At 43.4% G+C, this 24254-nt stretch overlaps 1 protein-coding gene across 1 annotated transcript in view; it reads right to left on the bottom strand.

The window, feature by feature from the left end:
- Positions 1–529: 529 nt before the first annotated feature.
- AFF3 (AF4/FMR2 family member 3) overlaps positions 530–24254 on the bottom strand; it is a 179477-nt gene continuing 155752 nt past the window's right edge. The window contains exons 14-16 of the mRNA XM_040425090.1: positions 15495–15544; positions 4766–4983; positions 530–2087 (exon numbers count right to left, since the gene is read on the bottom strand). Of these exons, the coding sequence (XP_040281024.1) occupies positions 1963–2087; positions 4766–4983; positions 15495–15544 (393 nt within the window). The 3' untranslated portion in view covers positions 530–1962. The remainder of the gene's footprint in view (positions 2088–4765; positions 4984–15494; positions 15545–24254) is intronic.

The raw sequence follows: 24254 nt of genomic DNA, 5'->3' as shown, positions 1-24254 counted from the left end.
CAGTATTTTTCTGCAACAAAATAATAAAAGAACTTCATATTTATGGGGACACACTGCTGACACATCTTCATGGGAGGGGTGGAATCTGAGGATTACACATTATTAGGCTTTTATACATAAATAGGGTACCTTAAATTAGTACCTGCACACTCCTGGCCAGGCAGTCACATGAAGACGCACGCGTGTTATGTGGACTGAAAGCCTGCACCCACCACCCCCTCGCTCCAGTAGAAACACAACCATCCACACGCTGTTCCCACACAGGGTACAGGAGGGGACTGTCATGGCTCAGCCACACAGGGGATGGGAGAACAGCCAGGTTAGTGCACATCCCATGCTAGAACATTGCATTTGTACATCGCAGGCTGCTGTCCGTATGCCACACAGTGCGGCCTGAGATGTACACATGTGATCATGTGCTATATTCACACTATAAGACGTACTGACATCTTCCCCCCACTTTCAGGTCTTATAGTCCGAAAATACATACGATATGCAGGAAAGACAAATTCACAGAAAAGCTTTGATAACAGATTTTATTTTTATTTTTAATATCATATTTAAAAAAAGTATTTTCACAGATGAACATAAATCTTTCTCTTTAAATATAAAAGTGCTTTTTCATATGATAATTAAGGCGCAGTCTGTCCTGTTATATTCGGTTATGTTACAAAGTATGCTAGAAAGTGTGCTACATATGTTTACTATGATAATATACAGAGGTCAAGCCTTACCAATTCACTGTCGATCTTTTCATCAGCATTGCAGAATATAATGTTTAATACTATACATAGTGTGTAGCCATACATAGTAATAAAGATGTGTGCAAAGAATAGGAATGATGCTTTGTCTGCTGTCAACATAACATGGTGATATAGTGAATGTTGAATGTTTTCTCTCAGATCAGTCCCTGTCCCCATAGGGGTTCACAGTCTGCCCTCTCTCTGACACTGCTCAGCCCAACTTCACATGACAAGTATAGTATGTTTAAAGGAATACTTTATTGATTAAAAAAAAAGATCAGACTTTCATTATTCAAAAATATGGAAAAAATACATATATTTGCAATGTGTACAGCTGAAGAAAAAGATACATTTAGTTGTATGGAATCTCGTGGACTGCAGCTGTAATCCAATAGTCAAAATCAATCAGTAGTACTACAAAAAGTCTCAGTGTAGCTGAGGCCTAAATCAACCACTCTAGGGTCATTCTCTTAAAAGCTGATAGATGTGTGAGAAGTTTCTGATCATTTTTCTGTATGAAAACCAGAAATTTCTGATGGTAGCCCTGGTGTAGTCCATGCACTGCTGTTTGGTCTGTGTAGACCGCATGAGCATAGCCAACTGGCAGAAAGGAAGTAGTGTTTTTTTTATTACCCTCTATACAAAAAATTTAAAGTATATAAAGACTGCTAAAGTGCATTCCTGTGCTTGTTGCAAATTCTGCTTGTCTTGTTCTGTTTGTGCTGCATGTCTGGTTTCCCGGCCAGTCATTTGTTTTTTACTGTAAGCTATAATGCAGGGAACTGTAACCTTGGGATTCCATCTGGCAAAGTTCTTGCTGCCTAGCAGATGTTTAGTGTGCATATAACATATAGTCTCATAGACTGTGTTCCCTTGTATAAACCCAAACTAAATTTAGTAGTAATCTTCTGGGTCTTCTCACTGGGTTTTGACAACTTTACAGAGATTTGCTGTACCTTTGATATTGTCAGCCATTAAAATAGGCCATCCTATTGCCATTGAAGGCAGAAATGGGGAATTTTAGGTTCTTGCTGTTCCCATATTTAGCTTGCAGTGTGTCTATTTAGTGAATATATATATATATATATATATATATATATAAAAAAAATCTGTCCAATGCTGATGAGTGATTTACAGAATTGCAAAGTAGTGCTGAAAGTGGTGGAGCTGTTCTTAAGCTTAATACCTGGAAAAGTAGCTGTTCAGTGGTAAAAATCCACTACACAACATGACGTGAACTATGTCGTATCCAGGAAAGTCCTTGTCGGGTATATTGGACCAAGTGCTCCATTGAACTATGCAGTGTTATCGGTCCCACTAATGAATCAAGCTCATTGAAGAACTCTGTGAAAATAAAGTCAACATTGTCTGAGTTTTTTTTCATTACCTTCCATTTTTCAAGCATTAGGGTCTGCGGCATGAACTGGTGCCGAGATCCTGAACAAAACGCTGGGTCACTTACTTTAATTGAACCAGTCATTTTGCTAAAATCTATATTGAACAGCAGAAGCAAGAACCGAGTGCTGGAGTCCACTCAATAGACTGTACAAGCCAGAAGCTCCTGAATATGAGGACTCGCTAGCATGTACTCCATATTGAGTAGACACCAGCACTTGGTTTTCACTGGAGATGCTCAATACTGAAAATGGCCTGGTTAATTTAAGTAAGTGATTCAACAAGGTCTGCCATCAGATTTTTTTGTGATATTTTTTTTCTGTGTCCATTTAGCCACATAAACTGAAATTTACGTTTTATATTTTCAAGTATTCTCCATTATTTTAGAATACAAGGTTAAGTACATTTCACTTCTATGTAAGTTTTGTATCTAAAGATACTTTGTCTTCAATTCCTCTTGTTGCTGAATGTAAACCTTTGAGTTTTTATCTAGTCACTGAAAACTCTGAAGGCCCCATACATATTAGATCAGGCTGCCAGAATTTTATCCAGTCCAAGGAGTCCTCTATGAGCTAAACAGCCTTGACTGCACATGTTGCCTACAGTGATTTATTACAGCAGTTTGTGAGTAGAAAAATTGGTGCTGCCCACACTAGACACAATTGTTTCAAATACTAAGCTGTGAGGAATTAGGTCTGCGTGGGTTTTTTCCCCTGGGTGAACACAAGAAGACCGTAAGCGACAATATTTATTATGCAATGATTAAAGGGGTTGTCCGAGTTATTTTTTTGTTCTTTCTATGTTCCTAACTAGGCAAATGTAACAGCTTTCCAATTAACTCACTTTATCTGCAGTTCCTGGTTTATCAGATTTCACTGAGGGTCACATGACCTGTGATGTCAGCTTATCTCCCTGCTCTGATAAAGTTTGTTTACAAGCCTGTAAACAAACGTCACTGTGCTGGCCATGCCCCCCCTTCACTGCCGTCTGCTCTGTCCTAGGATTCTTAACCCCTTCAGTTGCACAGACTGGCTGGCTGCAGATGTGACAATTCTGGGCACAGGAGCTGACAGACTAGAGAGAGCAATGCACAAGAAGGTAGGGGGAAGATCCTGTGTGTATTAGCAGTGTCATTATACAGGTGGGACTTGTAGTTCTACACTTACAGGTTGCTGTTGATTCTCCCAGCACTCAGGGCAGCTCTTGTATCCACTCCCTTAGCAGTGTCATTATACAGCTGGGACTTGTAGTTCTACACATACAAGATGCTGCTGATTCTCCCAGCAGGCAGACATGTCACTCAGGGCAGCTCTTGTATCCACTCCCTTAGCAGTGTCATTATACAGCTGGGACTTGTAGTTCTACACTTACAAGTTGCTGTTGATTCTCCCAGTACTCAGGGCAGCTCTTGTATCCACTCCCTTAGCAGTGTCATTGTACAGCTGGGACTTGTAGTCCTACACATACAACATGCTGCTGATTCTCCCAGCACTCAGGGCAGCTCTTGTAGCCACTCCCTTAGCAGTGTCATTATACAGCTGGAACTTGTAGTTCTACACTTACAAGTTGCTGTTGATTCTCCCAGCACTCAGGGCAGCTCTTGTAGCCACCCCCTTAGCAGTGTCATTATGCAGCTGTGACTTGTAGTCCTACACATACAGCATGCTGCTGATTCTCCCAGCAGGCAGACATGTCACTCAGGGCAGCTCTTGTATCCACTCCCTTAGCAGAGCAGAGGGAGGGGCAGAGATTGTTGTTATTGCATGTAAACAAAGAGCCAGAAAAGAACCAGGGAAATGAGGAAATATATATATATATTTTTTGCATAAAACTTGCTTAGCTTAGGCTACTTTCACACTAGCGTTGTTTGAATCCGGCGTTCAATTCCGTCAACGGAACTGCCCGAAGGATCAGGAAAAACGTGTGAAAACTGATTACATTTGAATCCTGATCAGAATTTTGATCACAATGAAAAAATGCATTGGAAAAAACGGATCCGCCATTTATGGACTTTAACTTTTTTTTCTCACATTTTTCGGGTTTAACATGCAAAAGCCAGATCCGTTTTGATGGAACACACGGCGCCGGATCCGGCGTTAATGCAAGTCAATGGGAAAAAGGCCGGATCCGGCATTCAGTCAAAGTGTTCCGGATTTTTGGCCGGAGGTAAAAATACAACATGCTACGGTTTTCTGAAAAGCCTGATCAGTCAAAAAGACTGAACTGAAGACATCCTGATGCATCCTAAACGTATTTCTCTCCATTCAGAATGCATGGGGATAAAACTGATCAGTTCTTTTCCGGATTTGAGCCCCTAGGACGGAACTCAGCGCCGGAAAAGAAAAACGCTAGTGTGAAAGTAGCCTTAGTTATATATTGTGGCCCATCAGATTTTCAGTGCTATATTTTTTTTTTTCATAACTCGGACAACCATACTAACTATGCAACTATGTAACGTAGTCTCATTGAGATTGCCTCTTCTGTCAGGGGTTGCACAGAAAGTTCTTGCAGGTTGCTTGAGGACTTGAGGCCATAAGTTTTTCGTGAGTGTCTTAAACATGTTCAACATGCAGACTGTATTTATTTTATTGAAAGAGATAAAAGACACGTGAGTTGTGAATATGTACCTGTGTTTTCTTTGGCAAGATTATCAGCAATTTCCCAGTAGTCATAGCTGTGCAGGATACTGTTTGTAATACTGACATGGTTGGCTGCCATCTGGTGAATTCGCTGGGGAATGCTTATAATAGAAGAACTAGAGCTGGTGGCACCAGAACTGGAGATACTTCCTTGAGAGCTCACTGGAGATGGAGTGGGGGACATTGGTGAGGAAGTTCCTGTGGTCCTACATAATACATACAATTATAATGCATTATAATTTGTCCTGTTGTGTTAATTACCTTATATAGCTTAATATCATCAGCAAAAATTTATATTTTACTGTGCAATTTCTACAAGATAATTTCTAAATATATTAAACAGTACAGGGCCCAATACTGACCCCTATGTTATATAAGAAAATAAGTCCAGCTCACCAAATATCCTCCGTGCACGAGACAAGCCAAGGCTAGCTCTCCATATATGTAAAGGTCAAGAAAGGAATTCCGTCACTGGATAAATTTGTCATTGCGTCGTCTTTATTCCCCGTTTCACATTATAGGTTACATTTAATGGACATCACCTCCCACCACCTCCGGTTAGGTTGACATGTTTCGAACTACAATGTTCTTAATCATAACCTGGAGGTTATGATTAAGAACATTGTAGTTCGAAACATGTCAACCTAACCGGAGGTGGTGGGAGGTGATGTCCATTACATGTAACCTATAATGTGAAACAGAGAATAAAGACGATGCAACGACAAATTTATCCAGTGCCGGAATTCCTTTCTTGACCCCTATGGTACCCCAGTAGTGACAGTGACAAAATCTGAGTGTGTACCGTTAATAACCACCCTCTATCACTGAGCCAATTACTTACCCTCATACACACATTTTCTCCCACTCTAAGCATTCTCATTTTATGTACTTACCTTTTATGTAGCATAGCATCAAATGCTTTGCAAAAAGAGAGATATACAACATCCAACTACTCACTCAGCCTATCTAGAACTTCTCATAGATACTGATCAAATTAGGCCTCATGCACACGACCGTTGTGTGCATCCGTGGCTGTTGTGCCGTTTTCCTTTTTTTTTCGCGGACCCATTGACTTTCAATGGGTCCGTGGAAAAATCGGGAAATGCACCGTTTGGCAGCCGCATCCGTGAGCCGTGTTTCCTGGCCGTGAAAAAAATATGACCTGTCCTATTTTTTTCACGGTCAACGGTTCGCGGACCCATTCAAGTCAATGGGTCCGTGAAAAATCACGGATGCACACAAGATTGTCATCCGCGTCCGTAATCCGTGTCCGTTTTTTCCTATCATTTCAATGGCAAACTTGACTTAGATTTTTTTTTCATTTTTCATGTCCGTGGATCCTCCAAAAATCAAGGAAGACCCACGGACGAAAAAACGGTCACGGCTCACGGACCAACGGAACCCCGTTTTGCGGACCGTGAAAAAATACGGTCGTGTGCATGAGGCCTTAGTTTGACAAGACCTCATAAACTCATGGTGATACTGACTTATGCACTTAATTTCACTGATATACTCCAGAATATTTACCCTCAATAGAGGTAAAACTTACAGACCTATAGTTCAAGGCTCACTTTTTGACCCCTTTCTGAAAACTGGCACCACATTTGCTATACATAAGTCCTGTGGAAAAGACTCATTATAGAGTCCATAAATATTAGACATAAGAGTCTGTAAATCTCTTAATTCTATTAGAATGCAAGAGTGTCTTCTGGGCCAGGTGATCTATTTTAACCTTTTTAAGGTGGTGCTGCACTTCTTTTAAGTTTACTATATCAATCTGCATTTTCCCTGACATTTAAGATACCAGTGACAGTGATAGAGAGCAAGTGACAAGGGTAGCTGGGAAGAGAACTAATAACGGAGATAGATGGTCAGAAGACCGGGATACCAGGGTAGATTGTTACTGACGGGAATAGTTGGGTAGAGAACCAGTGCCAGGGATGATAGAGAGCAAGTGACAAGGATAGCTGGGTAGAGAACTAATAATGGGGACAGATGGACAAAAAAACAGATGCAGGGATACTTGGGTAGAGTGCTAATAGCATGGATAGTTGAATGGAAAACAAGTAATAGGGATACTAGGGTAGAGAGTTAGTGACAGGGATAGTTGGGTATAAAATCAGTTACAGGGTAGTTCAGTAGAGAGCAAGCAATAGGGATAATATGGCAAAGAACCAATGCAAGGATAAATGTGTATAGAAGCAGTGGAATCGTTGATAGACAGCCAATTGCAGGTATCGTTGAATAGAAAACTAGTGACATGGATAGTTGGGCAAAGACCGGGTGATATGTATAGTAGAGTAGACAACGAATGAAATATATACTTGGTTAAAGAACCAATAACAGGGATAGCTGGTAGAGAAACAGTGACAGGGAAATTTGGGTAGGGGAACAGTGACAAGGATAATTGGGTACAGAATCAGTGATAGGGATAGTTGGGTAGAGAACCATTGACAAGGATTTTTGGGTAGATAACCAGTGACAGGGGTAGTTGGGTACAGAACCAATGAAAGGGATCAATAGACAGAGATCCAGTGACAAGGATACAGTGCCTTGAAAAAGTATTCATACCTCTTGAACTTTTCCACATTTGTGCACATTACATCTACAAACGTGTATTTGTACTTCTAAATGTATATTGTTGGGATTTTATGTGATAGACCTACAGAAAGTAGCAAGTATGTGTAAAGTGAAAAGAAAATGATACATGGTGGCGTGCATTTATATTCAGTCACCTGAGTCAATAATTTGTAAAACCACCTTTCGCTGCAATTACAGCTGCAAGTCTCTTAGGGTATGTTTCTACCAGCTTTACACATCTAGAGGCTGAAATTTTTGCCCATTCTCCTTTGAAAAATAGCTCAATCTCAGTCAGATTGGACAGAGAGCGTCTGTAACAGCAATTTTCAAGTTTTGTCACAGATTCTCAATGAGATTTAGGTCTGGACTTTGACAGGGCTATTCTAACACATGAATATGCTTTGATCTAAACCATTCTATTGTAGCTCTGGCTGTATGTTTAGGGTTGTTGTTCTGCTGGAAGGTGAACCTCTGCCTCAGTCTCAAGTTTTGTGCAGCCTCTACCAGGTTTTCCTCCAGAATTGCCCCGTATTTACATCCATCCATCTTCCAATCAACTCTGACAAGCTTCCTTGTCCCTGCTGAAGAAAAGCTTACCCACAGCATAATGCTGCCAGCCACCACTATGTTTCACTGTGGAGATGATGTGTTCAGGGTGATGTGCTGAGTTTTCCGCCAAACATAGCATTTTGGATTTATGCCAAAAAGTTCAACTCACCATCTGACAGAGCACCTTCTTCCTAATGTAATCTGTGTACCTTCCATGGCTTGTAACAAACTGCAAATGGGACTTCTTATAGCTTGCTTTCAAAAATGGCTTTCTTCTTGCCACTCTTCCATAGAGTACATGACTAATAGTTATCCTGTGGACAGATTCTCCCTCCTGAGCTGTGGATCTCTGCAGCTCCTCCAGAGTGACCAAGGGCCTCTCGGCTGCTTCTCTAATTAGTGCTCTCCTTGCCTGGGCTGTCAGTTTAGGCGGACAGCCATGTCTTGGTAGCTTTGTAGTTGTTCCATACTGCTTCCATTCTCGGATGATGGATAGAACAGTGCTCTGAGAGATGTTCAGAGCTTGGGATATTTTTTTATAACCTAATCCTGTTTTAATCATCTCCACAACTTTATCCCTGACCTGTCTGGTGTGTTCCTTGTGCATGCCACACTTTTCATATTTTAATTTATTAAAAATTTTGAAAACCATGCATTATTTTCTTTTCACTTTACACACACTTGCTACTTTGTGTTGGTCTATCACACAAAATCGCAATGAAATAAATTTAAGTTTGTGGGTGTAACATGAAAAAATGTGGAAAAGTTCAAGGGGCATGAATACTTTTTCAAGGCAGTGTAGTTTGGTAGAGAAACAGTAACACGGATAGTTGGGTAGAGAACCAGTGACAAATACAGGTAGTTGCTTGGAGAAGAAAAAAAAAGAACCAAGTGACACATTATAGTTTGATAGAGAAACAGTAATGGGGTAGTTGAGTAGAAAACCATTGACAGTGGTAGCTGAGTAAAAAGCTAGTAACAAGTATAGTTTAGCAAATAAGATATATATAGTGTAACAAATTGTATGGTAAAGTGCCGAAAGGGGTGTATATTTCACCCAGAGTCCTCAGCTTGGTGAAATAAGAGAATCCAGAAAGCTATGTTGTCTCAGTAAAGCATAATTTGCTGAGACAGGTTATTTAAGCCTTTTTTCTAGGCTGGGTATTTTTGGACTGGTAGGTAGGTTTCTTAGTGGGACCTACCAGTCCACACTCTTGCTCAAGTACGGCGATTCCCCCAGCCTGAATAGATCCCAGTTGTAGCTACTGGGATCATTACTGGGAATAAATACAGGCCTTAGAACCTCAGTCAGGGTCAGAGTCTGGCAGCTATCTGACTGGCTAAAGGCTAAAAGCTTAGGTGAGAGTGACGTTTCTCTGTATTAGTTAGAGCCCAGACGAGAAGGTGTTTATTTTCTTGTATGATGTTATGCTTTATGTGTAGTGGATTCACCCAAGTGACTGTTAACTTGGATGCCATGAATTGTGCTGTGCTAAGGAGAAAATAAAGTGCTGCTTTTAACCCCTCAGAGTCTGAGAATCTGTCATTGCCAGGGCCGGCTCCAGGTTCATGTGGGCCCTTGGGCGATAAATCCCAGTGGGCCCCCATGAGGCATTTTTTTACATTGACATGTCCCCCTGTGGCTCCTACACGGTATAATGACCCCCAGTGGCCCCTATACAGTATAATGACTACTAGTGGCCCTTCACACAGTATAATGAACCCCCAATTCCCCCCCCCCACTGTATAATGACAACCTGTGGCCCTGCATTCAGAATAATAACCCCCAGTCGCCCCCATTTAGAATAATGACCCCCAGTAGCCCCCACACTGGGGGAATACTGTATGGAGGGGGCTCTGGGGGTATTTATACTGAATGGAGGGTCATTGGTGATCATTACTAAATGGGGGACACTGGGGGTCATTATACTATGTAAAGGGCCCTCACAGTATAATGACCCCATAGTGGCCCTCCATTCAGAATAATGACCCCCAGTCGCCCCCACACTGGGGGTTATACTGTATGGAGGGGGCACGTGGGGTTATTATATTTAATGGGGGCTCTGGTGGTCATTATGCTAAATGGAGGGTCAATGGGGATCATTATACTAAATGGGGGGCACTGGGAGTCATTATACTGTGTAAGGGACCCTCACAGTGTGATGAATGACCCCCCAGTGGTCCCCTCACATACCTATCATTGCAGGGGAGCTGGTGGTCCTGTCATTCACTAACCGCAGCTCCCAGCTCCCCACATGAACCTAGAGCCGGCCCTGAATGACCCCCAGTAGCCCCCACACGGGGGGAATACTGTATGGAGGGGGCTCTGGGGGTCATTATACTGAATGGAGGGTCATTGGTGATCATTATACTAAATGGGGGACACTGGGGGTCATTATACTATGTAAAGGGCCCTCACAGTATAATGACCCCACAGTGACCCTCCATTCAGAATAATGACCCCCAGTCGCCCCCACACTGGGGGTTATACTGTATGGAGGGGGCACGAGGGGTTATTATATTTAATGGGGGATCTGGTGGTCATTATGCTAAATGGAGGGTCAATGGGGATCATTATACTAAATGGGGGGCACTGGGAGTCATTATACTGTGTAAGGGACCCTCACAGTGTGATGAATGACCCCCCAGTGGCCCCCTCACATACCTATCATTGCAGGGGAGCTGGTGGTCCTGTCATTCACTAACCGCAGCTCCCAGCTCCCCACATGAACCTGGAGCCGGCCCTGAATGACCCCCAGTAGCCCCCACACGGGGGGAATACTGTATGGAGGGGGCTCTGGGGGTCATTATACTGAATGGAGGGTCATTGGTGATCATTATACTAAATGGGGGACACTGGGGGTCATTATACTATGTAAAGGGCCCTCACAGTATAATGACCCCACAGTGACCCTCCATTCAGAATAATGACCCCCAGTCGCCCCCACACTGGGGGTTATACTGTATGGAGGGGGCACGAGGGGTTATTATATTTAATGGGGGATCTGGTGGTCATTATGCTAAATGGAGGGTCAATGGGGATCATTATACTAAATGGGGGGCACTGGGAGTCATTATACTGTGTAAGGGACCCTCACAGTGTGATGAATGACCCCCCAGTGGCCCCCTCACATACCTATCATTGCAGGGGAGCTGGTGGTCCTGTCATTCACTAACCGCAGCTCCCTGCGCTCCTTCTCTCCTCCGGCCCGCTGCAGCAGTGAGCCAGGCCTGGAGGAGAGAAGGAGATGTGCAGTGATGGAGCTAGAACTGACTGGGCCCCACAGCGAAATTTAGTACGCCCCCCTCCCCCCCAATGTGTGTTCACATTACGTTTTTCCTATCGGTTTGATGTATACACATGTGCAGCACTCCACGTTTTTGTATCCTGCAGAGTCAAGTAAAAAATGCATACGTTAACGTATATGTTTTTTTACCATGGAACTGTATGGTGAACGGACGCCACTGTACGGCATCAGTCTGAGGCATCTGTCAATGCATACATTTTCAGTATGCATTAAATGGATGGCAAAAATGTGATGTGAACCCAGCCCTAGTGTCAGAATAAGCCCCAGTACACAGCGGAGCAGCGTGGCGGAGAGGGGAGGCCGCCATGTACTGACAGAGCGCTACCTGGTCCAGGTGGTCAGGGATGAGGACTGTGCTTCCCAAGGATCATTTTCTACTGGAAAATACAGGGCGCAGTATAATACACTAGAATCTATATACTATAAAGATATTAACCCCACCCCCCGAATAATCATACGATTAGGGGGTCATTTATTATATAGAAATACGTCTATATTAGGCGTATTTCTGACACAGATGTGGCGCAAAGGTCCTTAACACCGCAATCTGTATCTTTTCCCGCTCATGCCAGGTCTAAAAAAAGTGGTGTGGGCAGAAAGGGATACAGTTATGGCCATCCAGTTATTGGATACCACCGCCATATAGTGATAACACCGCCATATAGTGATAACACCGCCATATAGTGATAACACCGCCATACAGTGACCGGATAAAACGGTATAAGAGGGCATAGTACAGGGAATGACTATGGGCACTGCACAGGGTGTGGTAGGAGGGCACAATGCAGGGTATAAAGGGGCACAGTACGGGGTGGGGGGCACAGTCACATGACCCTGTGATGTTAGAAGGTCCTTATGGTGAATGCGGTTCAGATGCCACCATAATGAGAGGCAGAGGAGTGAGACAGGGGCCCGGGGCCCTGGATGGACAGGAGGGGTGGACACAGCAAGTAGGTTGAATGGGGCTCTGAGGGGGATTCATACAAGTAGTGGCAGGAGGTCTGTGCAGGGCAGCAATATGAGATAGGAGGGTGAAACAGGAGCCCTGGATACATGAGGGAGGAAAGGAGACAGCAGGGGCTACATGAGGGTGATATAGGACAGGATATGGGGGGGGGGGGGCAGGTGTCATGGAGACAATCAGCTTAATGAAACAGTAACACAACTAAATAGAATGAAGCAGCAGTGTCCCCCCCCCCCCCTTTCCTTCTGTCCCACAGAGAAGAGACAGTCACAGTGCAGACTCACTCACAGACTGTGTTCACACTTCTCTGCTCCAGCTCCAGCCGTGCGGTCTCTCTCCAGTCTCCTCAGGCAGCGTGTCCTGTGTAGAGGGGGCGTGTCCTGTGTAGAGGGGGCGTGTCCTGAGTCTCTGCAGCTCAGAGGGCCCACCAGAGGGGTACTGCGTATGTGAAAGGACAGCAGTGAGAGCTCCCATCTGTATTGATGGAAGTGCTCATAGCAGCTCAGTGGGCCCCCCCAGGAGCATTGGGCCCCGGCACTTGCCCGGGGATGCCGGGTTATGACGCCGGCCCTGGTCATTGCCAACCCCACCGCAAGTACATGATCCCTTATAATGAGTAGAGAACCAGTGTCAGGGATAGTTGTGTTGAGAACCAATGAAGGCATACTTGGGAAGAGAACCAGTGAAGGGGATGGTTGAGTACAGAACCAGTGACAGGGATAGTTGGTAGAGATCCAGTGACAGGGATAGCTAAGTAGAGCCTGTCTATTCCAGGCAGAAGCGAAAAATCTGCTGTGCACAAATAAAACATTTTATTTAGCTACAGTTACAGGACAGCATTAAATATAACAATGCTTGGAACTCATTCTAGTTCATGATGATAGAATGTATTGTGTCTCCATTTTGTGAAAAGTGTGATTTTATCATGCTAACATAGATCACAGTGTTTATCACAGAATGGCATAGGAAGCAAAAGTCTAGCATTACCAGGCTTAGTTCACAAATAATTATATTATTATCATGAAGAGTTGAGGTAAACTGTTAAAATACATTTAAATCTTCTAGTAACTTTTACTCTCATTGCTGTTTAGGTGTTGGTTCAGGTGTTCATCATGCTTCCATTGAAATAACGATTTCACATACTAATTTAGTCCTTGTGTGATCGTTAATAAGAAATGTCACATTTCAAACCTTGTCACAAGCGTAACTCCTTGCCCCATACAATATCCCCTAAACAGTTTACAAAGGGAGTCCTATTAGGTGACATTTATAAAAAGCTCCACACCACCACACCATTACTAAATATTAAATAACATCTTTATTCAAAATAGATCTATAAAATATTACAAAACATGAAAATGATAATAATCCTCAATAACAGTTGGATCCCAATGTGACAAAAGGTGGCGGAACGATAGCAGCACAAATCACATGGTAAAACTACATAAGGTCAGGAGAAGTCCACATGAGTTCAAATATATAATAGATATCAGTCACCCCTAGTGACTATACGTCTCCAACATACATGCCACCGAAAATGGACAAAATATAAACAAAACAAGATAGCTATGGGAGGTGCTACAATAAGAGTACCCCCATAACTCACTTTGATCCACAGGTAGACAGAAGTCAATCCAGTGTGTAGCCCAGCTCTTATAGCCCAGTGGTTAAGGTTCTTGCCTTTAATGTAGACAGTTGTGCGTTCAAATCCCCACAGAAACTTACACAGAGTAGAGCAGCTGGTACAGGGTGGTGGACAAATACAAGGCAGCGGGCACAGACTCACCATTTTTGGTCCGCCTGGCAGCGAGTCCTAAGCAGGAGGTTGGCAGCATTAGCTGGCTGGCAGGCTGCAGCGTTGCGCAGAGGTTGCTCCAGCGCTGCTGCTCATGGTTGCTCCAGCTTCTTGGCTGTCTAGGGGCTCTGGTCTGAGGTCTGTATATATGGAGGGACTCTGGTCTGTATTTATGTAGAGTCTTTTTATAAGGAGGGTCTCTGGTATTTATGTAGGGCGTCTGTACATATGGAGGGTTTCTGGTCTAAAGTCTGTATTTATGTAGTGGGTCTGCATATATGGAGGGTCTCTGTATTTATGTAGGGGGTCTGTATATATGGAGAGGCTCTGGTCTGGGGTCTGTATTTATGTCTGGAGTCTGTATATATGGAGGGGCTCTGGTCTGAGGTCTGTATTTATGGAGGGGCTCTGTATTTATGGACAGACTCTGGTCTGCATTCGAGGAGGGGGCTGTATATATGGAGGGGCTCTATATTTATGGACGGGGCTGTATATATGAAGGGGCTCTGTATTTATGGAGGGGGCTGTATATATGGAGGGGCTCTGGTCTGTATTTATGGAGGGGGCTGTATATATGGAAGGGCTCTCATCTGTATATATGGAGGGGGCTGTATATATGGAGGGGCTCTGGTCTGTATATATGGAGGGGGCTGTATATATGGAGGGGCTCTGGTCTATATATATCGAGGGGCTCTGTACTCATTTGTTGTGTGAGAGGAAAGGGGTTTTATACACTATTTGGGATTCAAATAAAGCAGGTTGGGGGTGTGTCCTATATTAATGGGCGGGGATGAGGCGAAACACTTCCACGAGTCCTCTTCAGAAGACCAACTGCCAAAGCTGACGGTATGAGCGTCCTGACTGGGACACGTACCGTAATTATGTTGACGCGACATATCAGCAGCGTGCAGCGGCTCTGCTCCCCCACAGCACATGTCAGGAGTCTTATAACTGACACCGCAGACGTGACAGAATATAAATATTCCGCTCCTGTCCTCTCAGTCAACCCTGCCTCTCAGGCCACGCCCAACGCCCGGTCAGCAGGAGCAGGTGTATGCGCTGTCTTCCCGGCATTCTTCGCACCGAATAACAGGGGCTTAGCCCCTGCCGCTCCGCACCGTTACAGCTCCCATTTCCCCTCAGACAGGGGAAATATAAAATAAAAGAAAAAACATAAAATTATTAGAAATATGGCCCTGCTGGCCACACCCCTGCTACTTCTCCCGGACCCCTACTGAGCTCGGGCCCCGAAGCAGTCGCTTCCTCTGCTTTCCCGATAGCTTTGCGACTGAATATTATAGTAGCAAATGATGTTGGCAAAAATACACTGTAGTTCTTCATTGTCTGTGGTTAGCCTAAGATTAAATAATCATGTCAGAGATTTCACCAGGGAAGTATAATTTTCCTCCTTTCTGTCCAGTTCTCTTGCTTGTATTGCATGGGAACAATGCTAGAAATACCCCAGTAATAACTTTAGTAAGAAGAGGGATACTTTAATATGCTTTTTCTATTTACACTTACTTTCCATTGCCACTCCATGGTGATGGTACTCGTGGTCCTTTAGATGAATTCTGAAAAGTGGAGTTATACTATTAGTATATCACATACTTCACTAACAAATATATTTAAAATAAAGGTTACGGTGCCATTGACAAGCTTCTGATTTAGCTGGCGAAGTGAGACAATGGGATGAAATTCTTCTATATGCAACAATATTTCTTTTTTATTAGCATTATTAATCACAAATGTTGCTATCCACATAGACAATTTTAAAAATATTGCAGTTTTTACACCAGCCACTAAGAAAGACAAATAGGCTCTCCCTTTTTTCTGCAAGTCACTTGTCCCTTTTGCTGTATGACTGGGACAGCTGTCTTAATATCATTAGTAAGCGTGGGATTTCACAAATTTATAAAATAATAAAAGACTGTATACTTACCACATAATCCCACACCATTTCCAGCACCTCTACCCTGGTCCTCACCTCCTGTTTGTGTTTTCAGGCTGCAATGCTGTATATCGCATTTGACTATGCAGTCTGTAAACATGGACTGGAGGTGATGACAAAGCGGCAACACTGATAACAGAAGAAGATAAGGCGGTAAGTATATGATCTTTTATGATTTTAACACATTTTAGTGACGGTATGTCTCACTAGGTGGCCCTCAAGGACTGGGCAGATGGAACACCCAGGACAGGAGCGTAGCTCCACCACCAACAGAGGCTGGAGGACAACTGCACTCCAGGCTACCAGCCACAGGCAATATAAGAACCTAGTGACCACACCCAGCCAGGTAGTTAACCCCACACGCACCAGACAGAGAAGGAACCAGGAGAAAGCAGGAAAGCACACAGATGCTGCAAAACACAATGCCCCTGGGAACCAGCATGCACGGCAAATGTGTCACGGCCCACAACAACAAGACCGAGACACAGCCGTAACATGTAGTTTCAGAAAAGTTGGAGCTCCGGAGGTTGCTGATCCCCAGCCTACGATATTGATATATGGCAGTGCACCATACAGTTCTGTGTGGTGCAGTATTCATGTGTGTGAAGTCCTGAAGAACAGGGGAGGGTCCGTCATTTTGTAAATCTGCAGCAGTAAAATCCACACCAAATCATGCCACTGAATTAAAATCCGCACCACGGTGCAATTTGTGCAGTGAATTTTGTTTATAACATGTGGCTGAGACTCCTTAAAATCGTATCTACTTTGCTGGCACGCAAACGCTGTGGACCTGCCACCTTATACTTGTGTGCAGCAAATCTACAGCGTTTATGTCCCGTGTGACATGATGTACCCTAATATTTCCATGTAGCTATAGGGTGGGCCCCAGAATCAGTTCTTATCGTGGGCCCTAGGCACCCCAGTGCAACACTGGCCCCAGGCATCAGGTGAATTCACCTGGTTTCTGGAGCCCCTGCACTCAATTCTATCTGCGTACACTGGACGCAAATACAATTGAGCATCCAGCAGCTTCGGCGGAATAAGGGAACTATTGGTTCCCTGTCCCTCCATTCCGGGCGCTTCTCTGTGACGTAAATGTTGTCATCGTGCCTCCTGCGACATTACACCAGGGCAGACCTGCATGATCATCATGGGACCCCTCTGGGACAGGTTAGTTGAGACCGTCCTTCCCTTTTCTGTTCATGTCCCCGAAAAACTGACCCCAGGCCCTAATAATAATCCAAACTGTAATATTGACCCCTTACCCTAATACTAACCCTAACTAATAAATAACCCTAATCCGAATACAGAGCTAAACCATAATACTATCCATAACCCCAATACTGACTCCTTACTGTAATACTAACCCTAATTATGAGAGTAACCCTAATACTGACCCTAATATTAATTCTAACCTTAATAATGACCCTAAATCTAATCCAGACTCCTAACAGTTTGTTAAATCTCAGGGTTGTGTCTCTGACAAGCTGATCTGCAGTACGGGGGCACCACAGGGAACTATGCTGGCACAGTTCCTCTTCACCCTCTACACTGCAGACTCCATCAACTCCCGGGGCTGCCACCTACAGAAGCTCTCTGATAGTTAGCCTTATCACAGGGATCTCAAGTCTCCCGGACATTCAGGGAGTCTCCCGCTATTAGATAGCAGCTCCCTGACGCCCACATGTGAGACAATATATCCCGGAAAGGTTTACTGATAGCAGAGCAGAGAGATAAGAGAAGTGACAGGACAGAGTTTAGATTACAGGTTGAATTAACCCTTTAGGGTCAAATTGGCTTCTCAAGGAGATATATGTTAAAGGCATCCCTTCTTCTGTCTCATTCAGTAGCTATATAACTATTGAGAGAGATGTATTTTTTTTAAATACATTTACACATTTAACCCTCCATTTTAATTATATTATTTACCCCAGTGTTAAATTCACACCCCCTGGATGCTTGTTTTTTTCCTACAGTGGGGTAGATAATTACACACAGGGTTTTAAAGAATAAACTTCCTGACTCAGACCAAGAGCCGACTCAGCGAGTCAGCAAGTGAATCGAAGCATCCGCGCATGCGCATTGCGCAACCTATGCTTCGGTTCACTTGCTTCTTGTCAGCTCAGCGAATGAACCGAAGATTCGATTCATGAATCGGTTCATTTGAATGAACTGATTCAAATGAACCGATTCATGTGAAAGATCCGAACTTCCCATCTCTAGTTTACTCGCAGTAAACCTTTCCGGCAACCTGTAGCAGTGTCCCCTTCTCGGCGCGTGCGCACAGTGCAAGAAGAAGCCGATGCCAGCAGTCCGCAACGGCGCATCAGGCTGAGCCTGTGCGCACACGCGGGATCTCAAAGCGGGAGGAGGGGGAGGGAGAGGCGGCACTGATGAGTAGAAGGCGGCGCTGGGCATGAACGGCGATGCGTGCGGCCGGGCACCATGCATCCACAGACCTCCCCTGCTTGGGCACCTTAATTCAATGATTGACAGGTTAGTAAAACCTGTTTTTCCGCAGAATAAAGCCACAAATAGCTTTTATAAGGCCACCTTAGAAATCAGAATGCTACCCTGGACATGAGCATATGTTTAGCTCACAGGGCTTATAGATGGTGACAGAATCCCTTTAACCCCTTAAGGACTCAGCCCTATTTCACCTTAAGGACTTGGCCATTTTTTGCAAATCTGACCAGTGTCACTTTAAGTGCTGATAACTTTAAAACACTTTGACTTATCCAGGCCATTCTGAGATTGTTTTTTCGTCACATATTGTACTTCATGACACTGGTAAAATGAAGTCAAAAAAATAAATTTTTTTGCATAAAAAAATACCTAATTTACCAAAGATTTGGAAAAATTTGCAAATTTCAAAGTTTCAGTTTCTCTACTTCTGTAATACATAGTAATACCCCAAAAAATTGTGATGACTTTACATTCCCCATATGTCTAGTTCATGTTTGAATTATTTTGGGAATGAGATTTTATTTTTTGGGGATGTTACAAGGCTTAGAAGTTTAGAAGCAAATCTTGAAATTTTTCAGAAATTTACAAAAACCCAATTTTTAGGGACCACTACAGGTCTGAAGTCACTTTGCGAGGCTTACATAATAGAAACCGCCCAAAAATGACCCCATTCTATAAACTACACCCCTCAAGGTATTCAAAACTGATTTTACAAACTTCGTTAACCCTTTAGGTGTTGCACAAGAGTTATTGGCAAATGGGGATGAAATTTGAGAATGTAATTTTTTTAACTAATTTTCCATTTTAACCCATTTTTTCCACTAACAAAGCAAGGGTTAACAGCCAAACAAGACTGTATCTTTATTGCCCTGACTCTGCTGTTTACAGAAACACCCCATATGTGGCCGTAAACTACTGTACGGGCACACAGTAGGGCGTAGAGGGAAAGGTGTGCCGTATGGTTTTTGGAAGCCAGATTTTGCTGGACTGTTTTTTTGACACCATGTCCCATTTGAAGCCCCCCTGATGCACCCCTAGAGTATAAACTCCATAAAAGTGACCCCATCTAAGAAACTACACCCCTCAAGGTATTCAAAACTGATTTTACAAACTTGGTTAACCCTTTAGGTGTTGCACAAGATTTAATGGAAAATAGAGATACAATTTCAAAATTTCACTTTTTTGGCAGATTTTCCATTAAAAATTTTTTTTTCCAGTTACAAAGCAAGGGTTAACAGCCAAACAAAACTCATTATTTATGGCCCTGATTCTTTAGTTTACAGAAACACCCCATATGTGGTCGTAAACTGCTGTACGGGCACACGGCAGGGCGCAGAAGGAAAGGAATGCCATACGGTTTTTGGAAGGCAGATTTTGCTGGACTGTTTTTTTTGACACCATGTCCCATTTTGCCAAATTTTCCATTTTAACCCATTTTTTCCACTAACAAAGCAAGGGTTAACAGTCAAACAAGACTGTATTTTTATTGCCCTGACTCTGCCGTTTACAGAAACACTCCATATGTGGCCGCAAACTATTGTACGGGCACACAGTAGGGCGTAGAGGGAAAGGTGTGCCATATGGTTTTTGGAAGCCAGATTTTGCTGGACTGGTTTTTTGACACCATGTCCCATTTGAAGCCCCCCTGATGCACCCCTAGAGTATAAACTCCATAAAAGTGACCCCATCTAAGAAACTACACCCCTCAAGGTATTCAAAACTGATTTTACAAACTTGGTTAACCCTTTAGGTGTTGCACAAGATTTAATGGAAAATACAGATAAGATTTAAAAATTTCACATTTTTGGCAGGTTTTCCATTAAATTTTTTTTTTCCAGTTACAAAGCAAGGGTTAACAGCCAAACAAAACTCATTATTTATGGCCCTGATTCTTTAGTTTACAGAAACACCCCATATGTGGTCGTAAACTGCTGTACAGGCACACGGCAGGGCGCAGAAGGAAAGGAATGCCATACGGTTTTTGGAAGGCAGATTTTGCTGGACTGGTTTTTTGACACCATGTCCCATTTGAAGCCCCCCTGATGCACCCCTAGAGTAGAAACTCCAAAAAAGTGACCCCATTTTAGAAACTACGGGATAGGGTGACAGTTTTGTTGGTACTAGTTTAGGGTACATATGATTTTTGGTTGCTCTATATTACACTTTTTTGTGCGGCAAGGTAACAAGAAATAGCTTTTTTGGCACGTTTTTCTTTTGTTATTTACAACATTCATATGACAGGTTAGATCATGTGGTAATTTTATAGAGCAGGTTGTCACGGACGCGGCGATACCTAATATGTATACAATTTTTTTTATTTATGTAAGTTTTACACAATGATTTCATTAAAAAAATAAATAAATGTTTTAGTGTCTCCATAGTCTAAGAGCCATAGTTTTTTCAGTTTTTGGGCGATTATCTTAAGTAGGGTCTCATTTTTTGCGGTATGAGATGACGGTTTGATTGGCACTATTTTGGGGTGCATATGACTTTTTGATCGCTTGCTATTATACTTTTTGTGACGTAAGATGACAAAAAATGGCTTTTTTTTACACCATTTTTATTTTTTTACGGTGGTCACCTGAGGGGTTAAGTCATGTGATATTTTTATAGAGCCGGTCGATACGGACGCGGCGATACCTAATATGTATACTTTTTTTCATTTATTTAAGTTTTACACAATAATTTCATTTTTGAAACAAAAAGAATCATGTTTTAGTGTTTCCATAGTCTAAGAGCCATAGTTTTTTTCAGTTTTTGGACGATTATCTTGGGTAGGGTATGATTTTTGCGGGATGAGATGCTGGTTTGATTGGTACTATTTTGGCGTACATGCGACTTTTTTGATCACTTTTTTTGGGAAGTAAGGTGGGCAAAATTTCAATTTACTAATAGTTTTTATTTATTTATTTTTATGGCGTTCACCGTGCGGGGAAAGTAACATGACCGTTTTATAGATCAGGTCATTATGGACGCGGCGATATCAAACATGTGTAAGGAATTTTATTCTTTTCATTTGTAATCAGTCATAAATCAGTTTTTTTGAATTTTACATTGTTTTCACATTTTTTTTGACCCATACCCACTTGGTTCTTGAAGATCCAGTGGGTCTGATGTCTGCATAATACAGTACAGTACACTATATAGTGTTTTGTACTGTATTTTACTTACACTTTGTCTGAACAGATCTATGCCTTTAGCACAGATCTTTTCAGCACCGTGGACAGCAGGATGCCTGAGAAGGCGTCCTGTTGCCATGGGAACCTTCCCCGTCTGCTCAGTTGTGGCCACAACTTCGAAGACGGGGAAGGGTAAGGAGGGGGGCTGTCTGGGGGCTCTCTCCCTCTCCATCGGGGGGCTGCAAAGGCACAGCAGCCCCCCGATGGGAGAGGGAGGGAGCTCCCTCTTACTGTTAACTTTTTCCATATAGCGGTCCGTACTGACAGCGGTATGGAAAGGGTTAAACGGCTGACATCTGCACAGATGTCAGCCGTTTATACCAGAGTGTTAGCAATGTGCTGACACTCTGGTATAACCACTGGCCACCAACGAATTTTCAAGAGGAGGCGGGCGGGGGATCGCGATCCCGCACCGCCCACAACCCCCCCCCCCCCCTGCACCACCCGCTGGCAAAAAATCATGCAGGGGTGCAGGGGGGGTGCAAAATCGATATTTTAGGCACACTAAAGTTTCTGATCCCCGCGGTCAGGGACCGCGGGGATCAGAAACTGCAGAAAGCGCAGCAAACCACAGGTCTGAATTGACCTGCGGTTTGCGGTGATCGCCGATACGGGGGGGTCACATGACCCCCCCTGGCGTTGTGACAGGATGCCGGCTGAATGATTTCAGCCGGCATCCTGTTCGGATTAACCCCTGCAGCTCCGCAATCTTGATTTAAACTTAGGACGTACCGGTACGCCCTGAGTCCTTAAGGATTCGGGAAATAGGGCGTAGGTTAATCATATACATAAATATGATAATTTGGGGCAGGGTAATGAGCCCAGTCCTCCCCACCATAGAGCAAAGTGCATACTGCATATGTTTGGAAAATGTAATAAAAAGTTTGTGAAAGGAAAAAAAAAGAAAACCTCCCTGAAATGAGTTTTTGCAGGTTGGGATGTCTGTTATCACAGGTGAGGACAACTCAGAGTACAGCCAGGGGACACAGGATTTTGTGGACTGGTGTCAGCGGAACCAGCTCCAAATCAACGTGGGCAAAACCAAGGAGCTGGTGGTGGATTTCCGCAGACACAGGCCCTCTGCTTTGGTTCCGGTGAACATAAAGGGAACGGACATTAAGGTGGTGGACTCTTAGAAGTACCTGGGTGTTCACCTGAACAACAAACTGGACTGGAGCCATAACACTGATGCTCTTTTCAAAAAAGGTCAGAGAAGACTCTATCTGTTGAGGAGACTGAGGTCCTTTGGAGTGCAGGGGATGCTCCTAAAGACCTTCCTTGACTGTGGCATCAGCCATATTCTATGGTGTGGTTTGTTGGAGGAGCAGCTTATCTGTGACTGAGAGCAAGAGATTAGATAAGCTCATTAAGAAGGCCAGCTCTGTCCTAGGTTGTCCCTTTGATCCAGTGCAGGAGGTGGGTGACAGAAGAACTCTAGCAAAATTAACATCTATGTTAGACAATGTCTCCCACCCCATGCACGAAGCTGTTGTGGAGCTGGAGAGCTCCTTCAGTGACAGACTGCTGCATCCTAGGTGCACGTTATCGGAGCTCCTTCCTCCCAGCAGCAGTTAGGATTTATACCCACCACTGTTCCCAGAAACCCAGTAGTGAATTTTTAAAGTAAATTCTGTTTTATGTTTTTCTTGTATTTTACTCTTTAATTTTTAATTTTGCTCCTGTTGTGAATGTGATTGCTGCAGTTATACCAAAATTTTCCCACTGAGGGACAATAAAGGGATTTTCTTCTTCTTCTAACTGTAATACCAACCCTAATAATAACGGTAACCGTAATACAGACCCTATTATTAATCGTAACCCTATAGGCTCATGCACAAGACCGTATATATTTTGCGGTCCGCAAAAAACGGATTCGCAAAAAATATGGATGTCGTCCGTGTGCATTCTGTATTTTGCTGAATGGAACAGCTGGCCCCTAATAGAACAGTCCTATCCTTGTCCGTAATGCAGGCCAATAATAGGACATAGTACTATTTTTTTCTGGAACTGACATATGGAAACAGAATGCACACGGAGTAACTTCCGTTTTTTTGGGGGACCCATCGGTATTTTTTGCAGATCCATTTTTTGCGGACCACAAAATACATACAAATGTATGTATTTTACAGTCTGCAAAACACGGATCCACAAAAAATACGGATGACGTCTGTGTGATATCCGTATTGTATTATTTTTTTTTGCGGATCCATTGTAACAATGCCTGTCCTTATCTGCAACATGAACAAGAATAGGAAATAGCTACACCATAGCTGGCCAAAGGTTGCTGAGCGATATTGTAGGCCATCAATACTGATCATGGGGGTCTGAACTCTCCCACCAATCGGTACAGTGATGCCAAGGATGCTCCGCGTTTCTGCAAGTCACTCCCCCTGATTTTTGGTCAAACAGACACAATGGAGGACATTTACTAATCATTTTATGCCACTATAGTGATGTAAAAAAGTCACTGATTATGGTGCATGACATATGTTTACCATAAATTGCGACTTTTTAAGCTTCTTGGCACTGTTGTGGAGCAACATCCACCACGTCCTCACTCAAGTATCGCAGAGCGGATTAACCCCATAGATGCTGCAGGTGATTAGGCACCACAGCATCTAGGGGGTTAACAGGGCAGCAGATTTGATGATATAATCATAATCCTAGTATAATTCACTCCTCAAAAAG

Source organism: Bufo bufo, chromosome 3 (assembly GCF_905171765.1).
Source record: "Bufo bufo chromosome 3, aBufBuf1.1, whole genome shotgun sequence".
NCBI classification, from domain to species: domain Eukaryota; kingdom Metazoa; phylum Chordata; class Amphibia; order Anura; family Bufonidae; genus Bufo; species Bufo bufo.
Note: the sequence above shows the minus strand (reverse complement) of the source record. Positions and strands in the feature narration are given on the sequence as shown.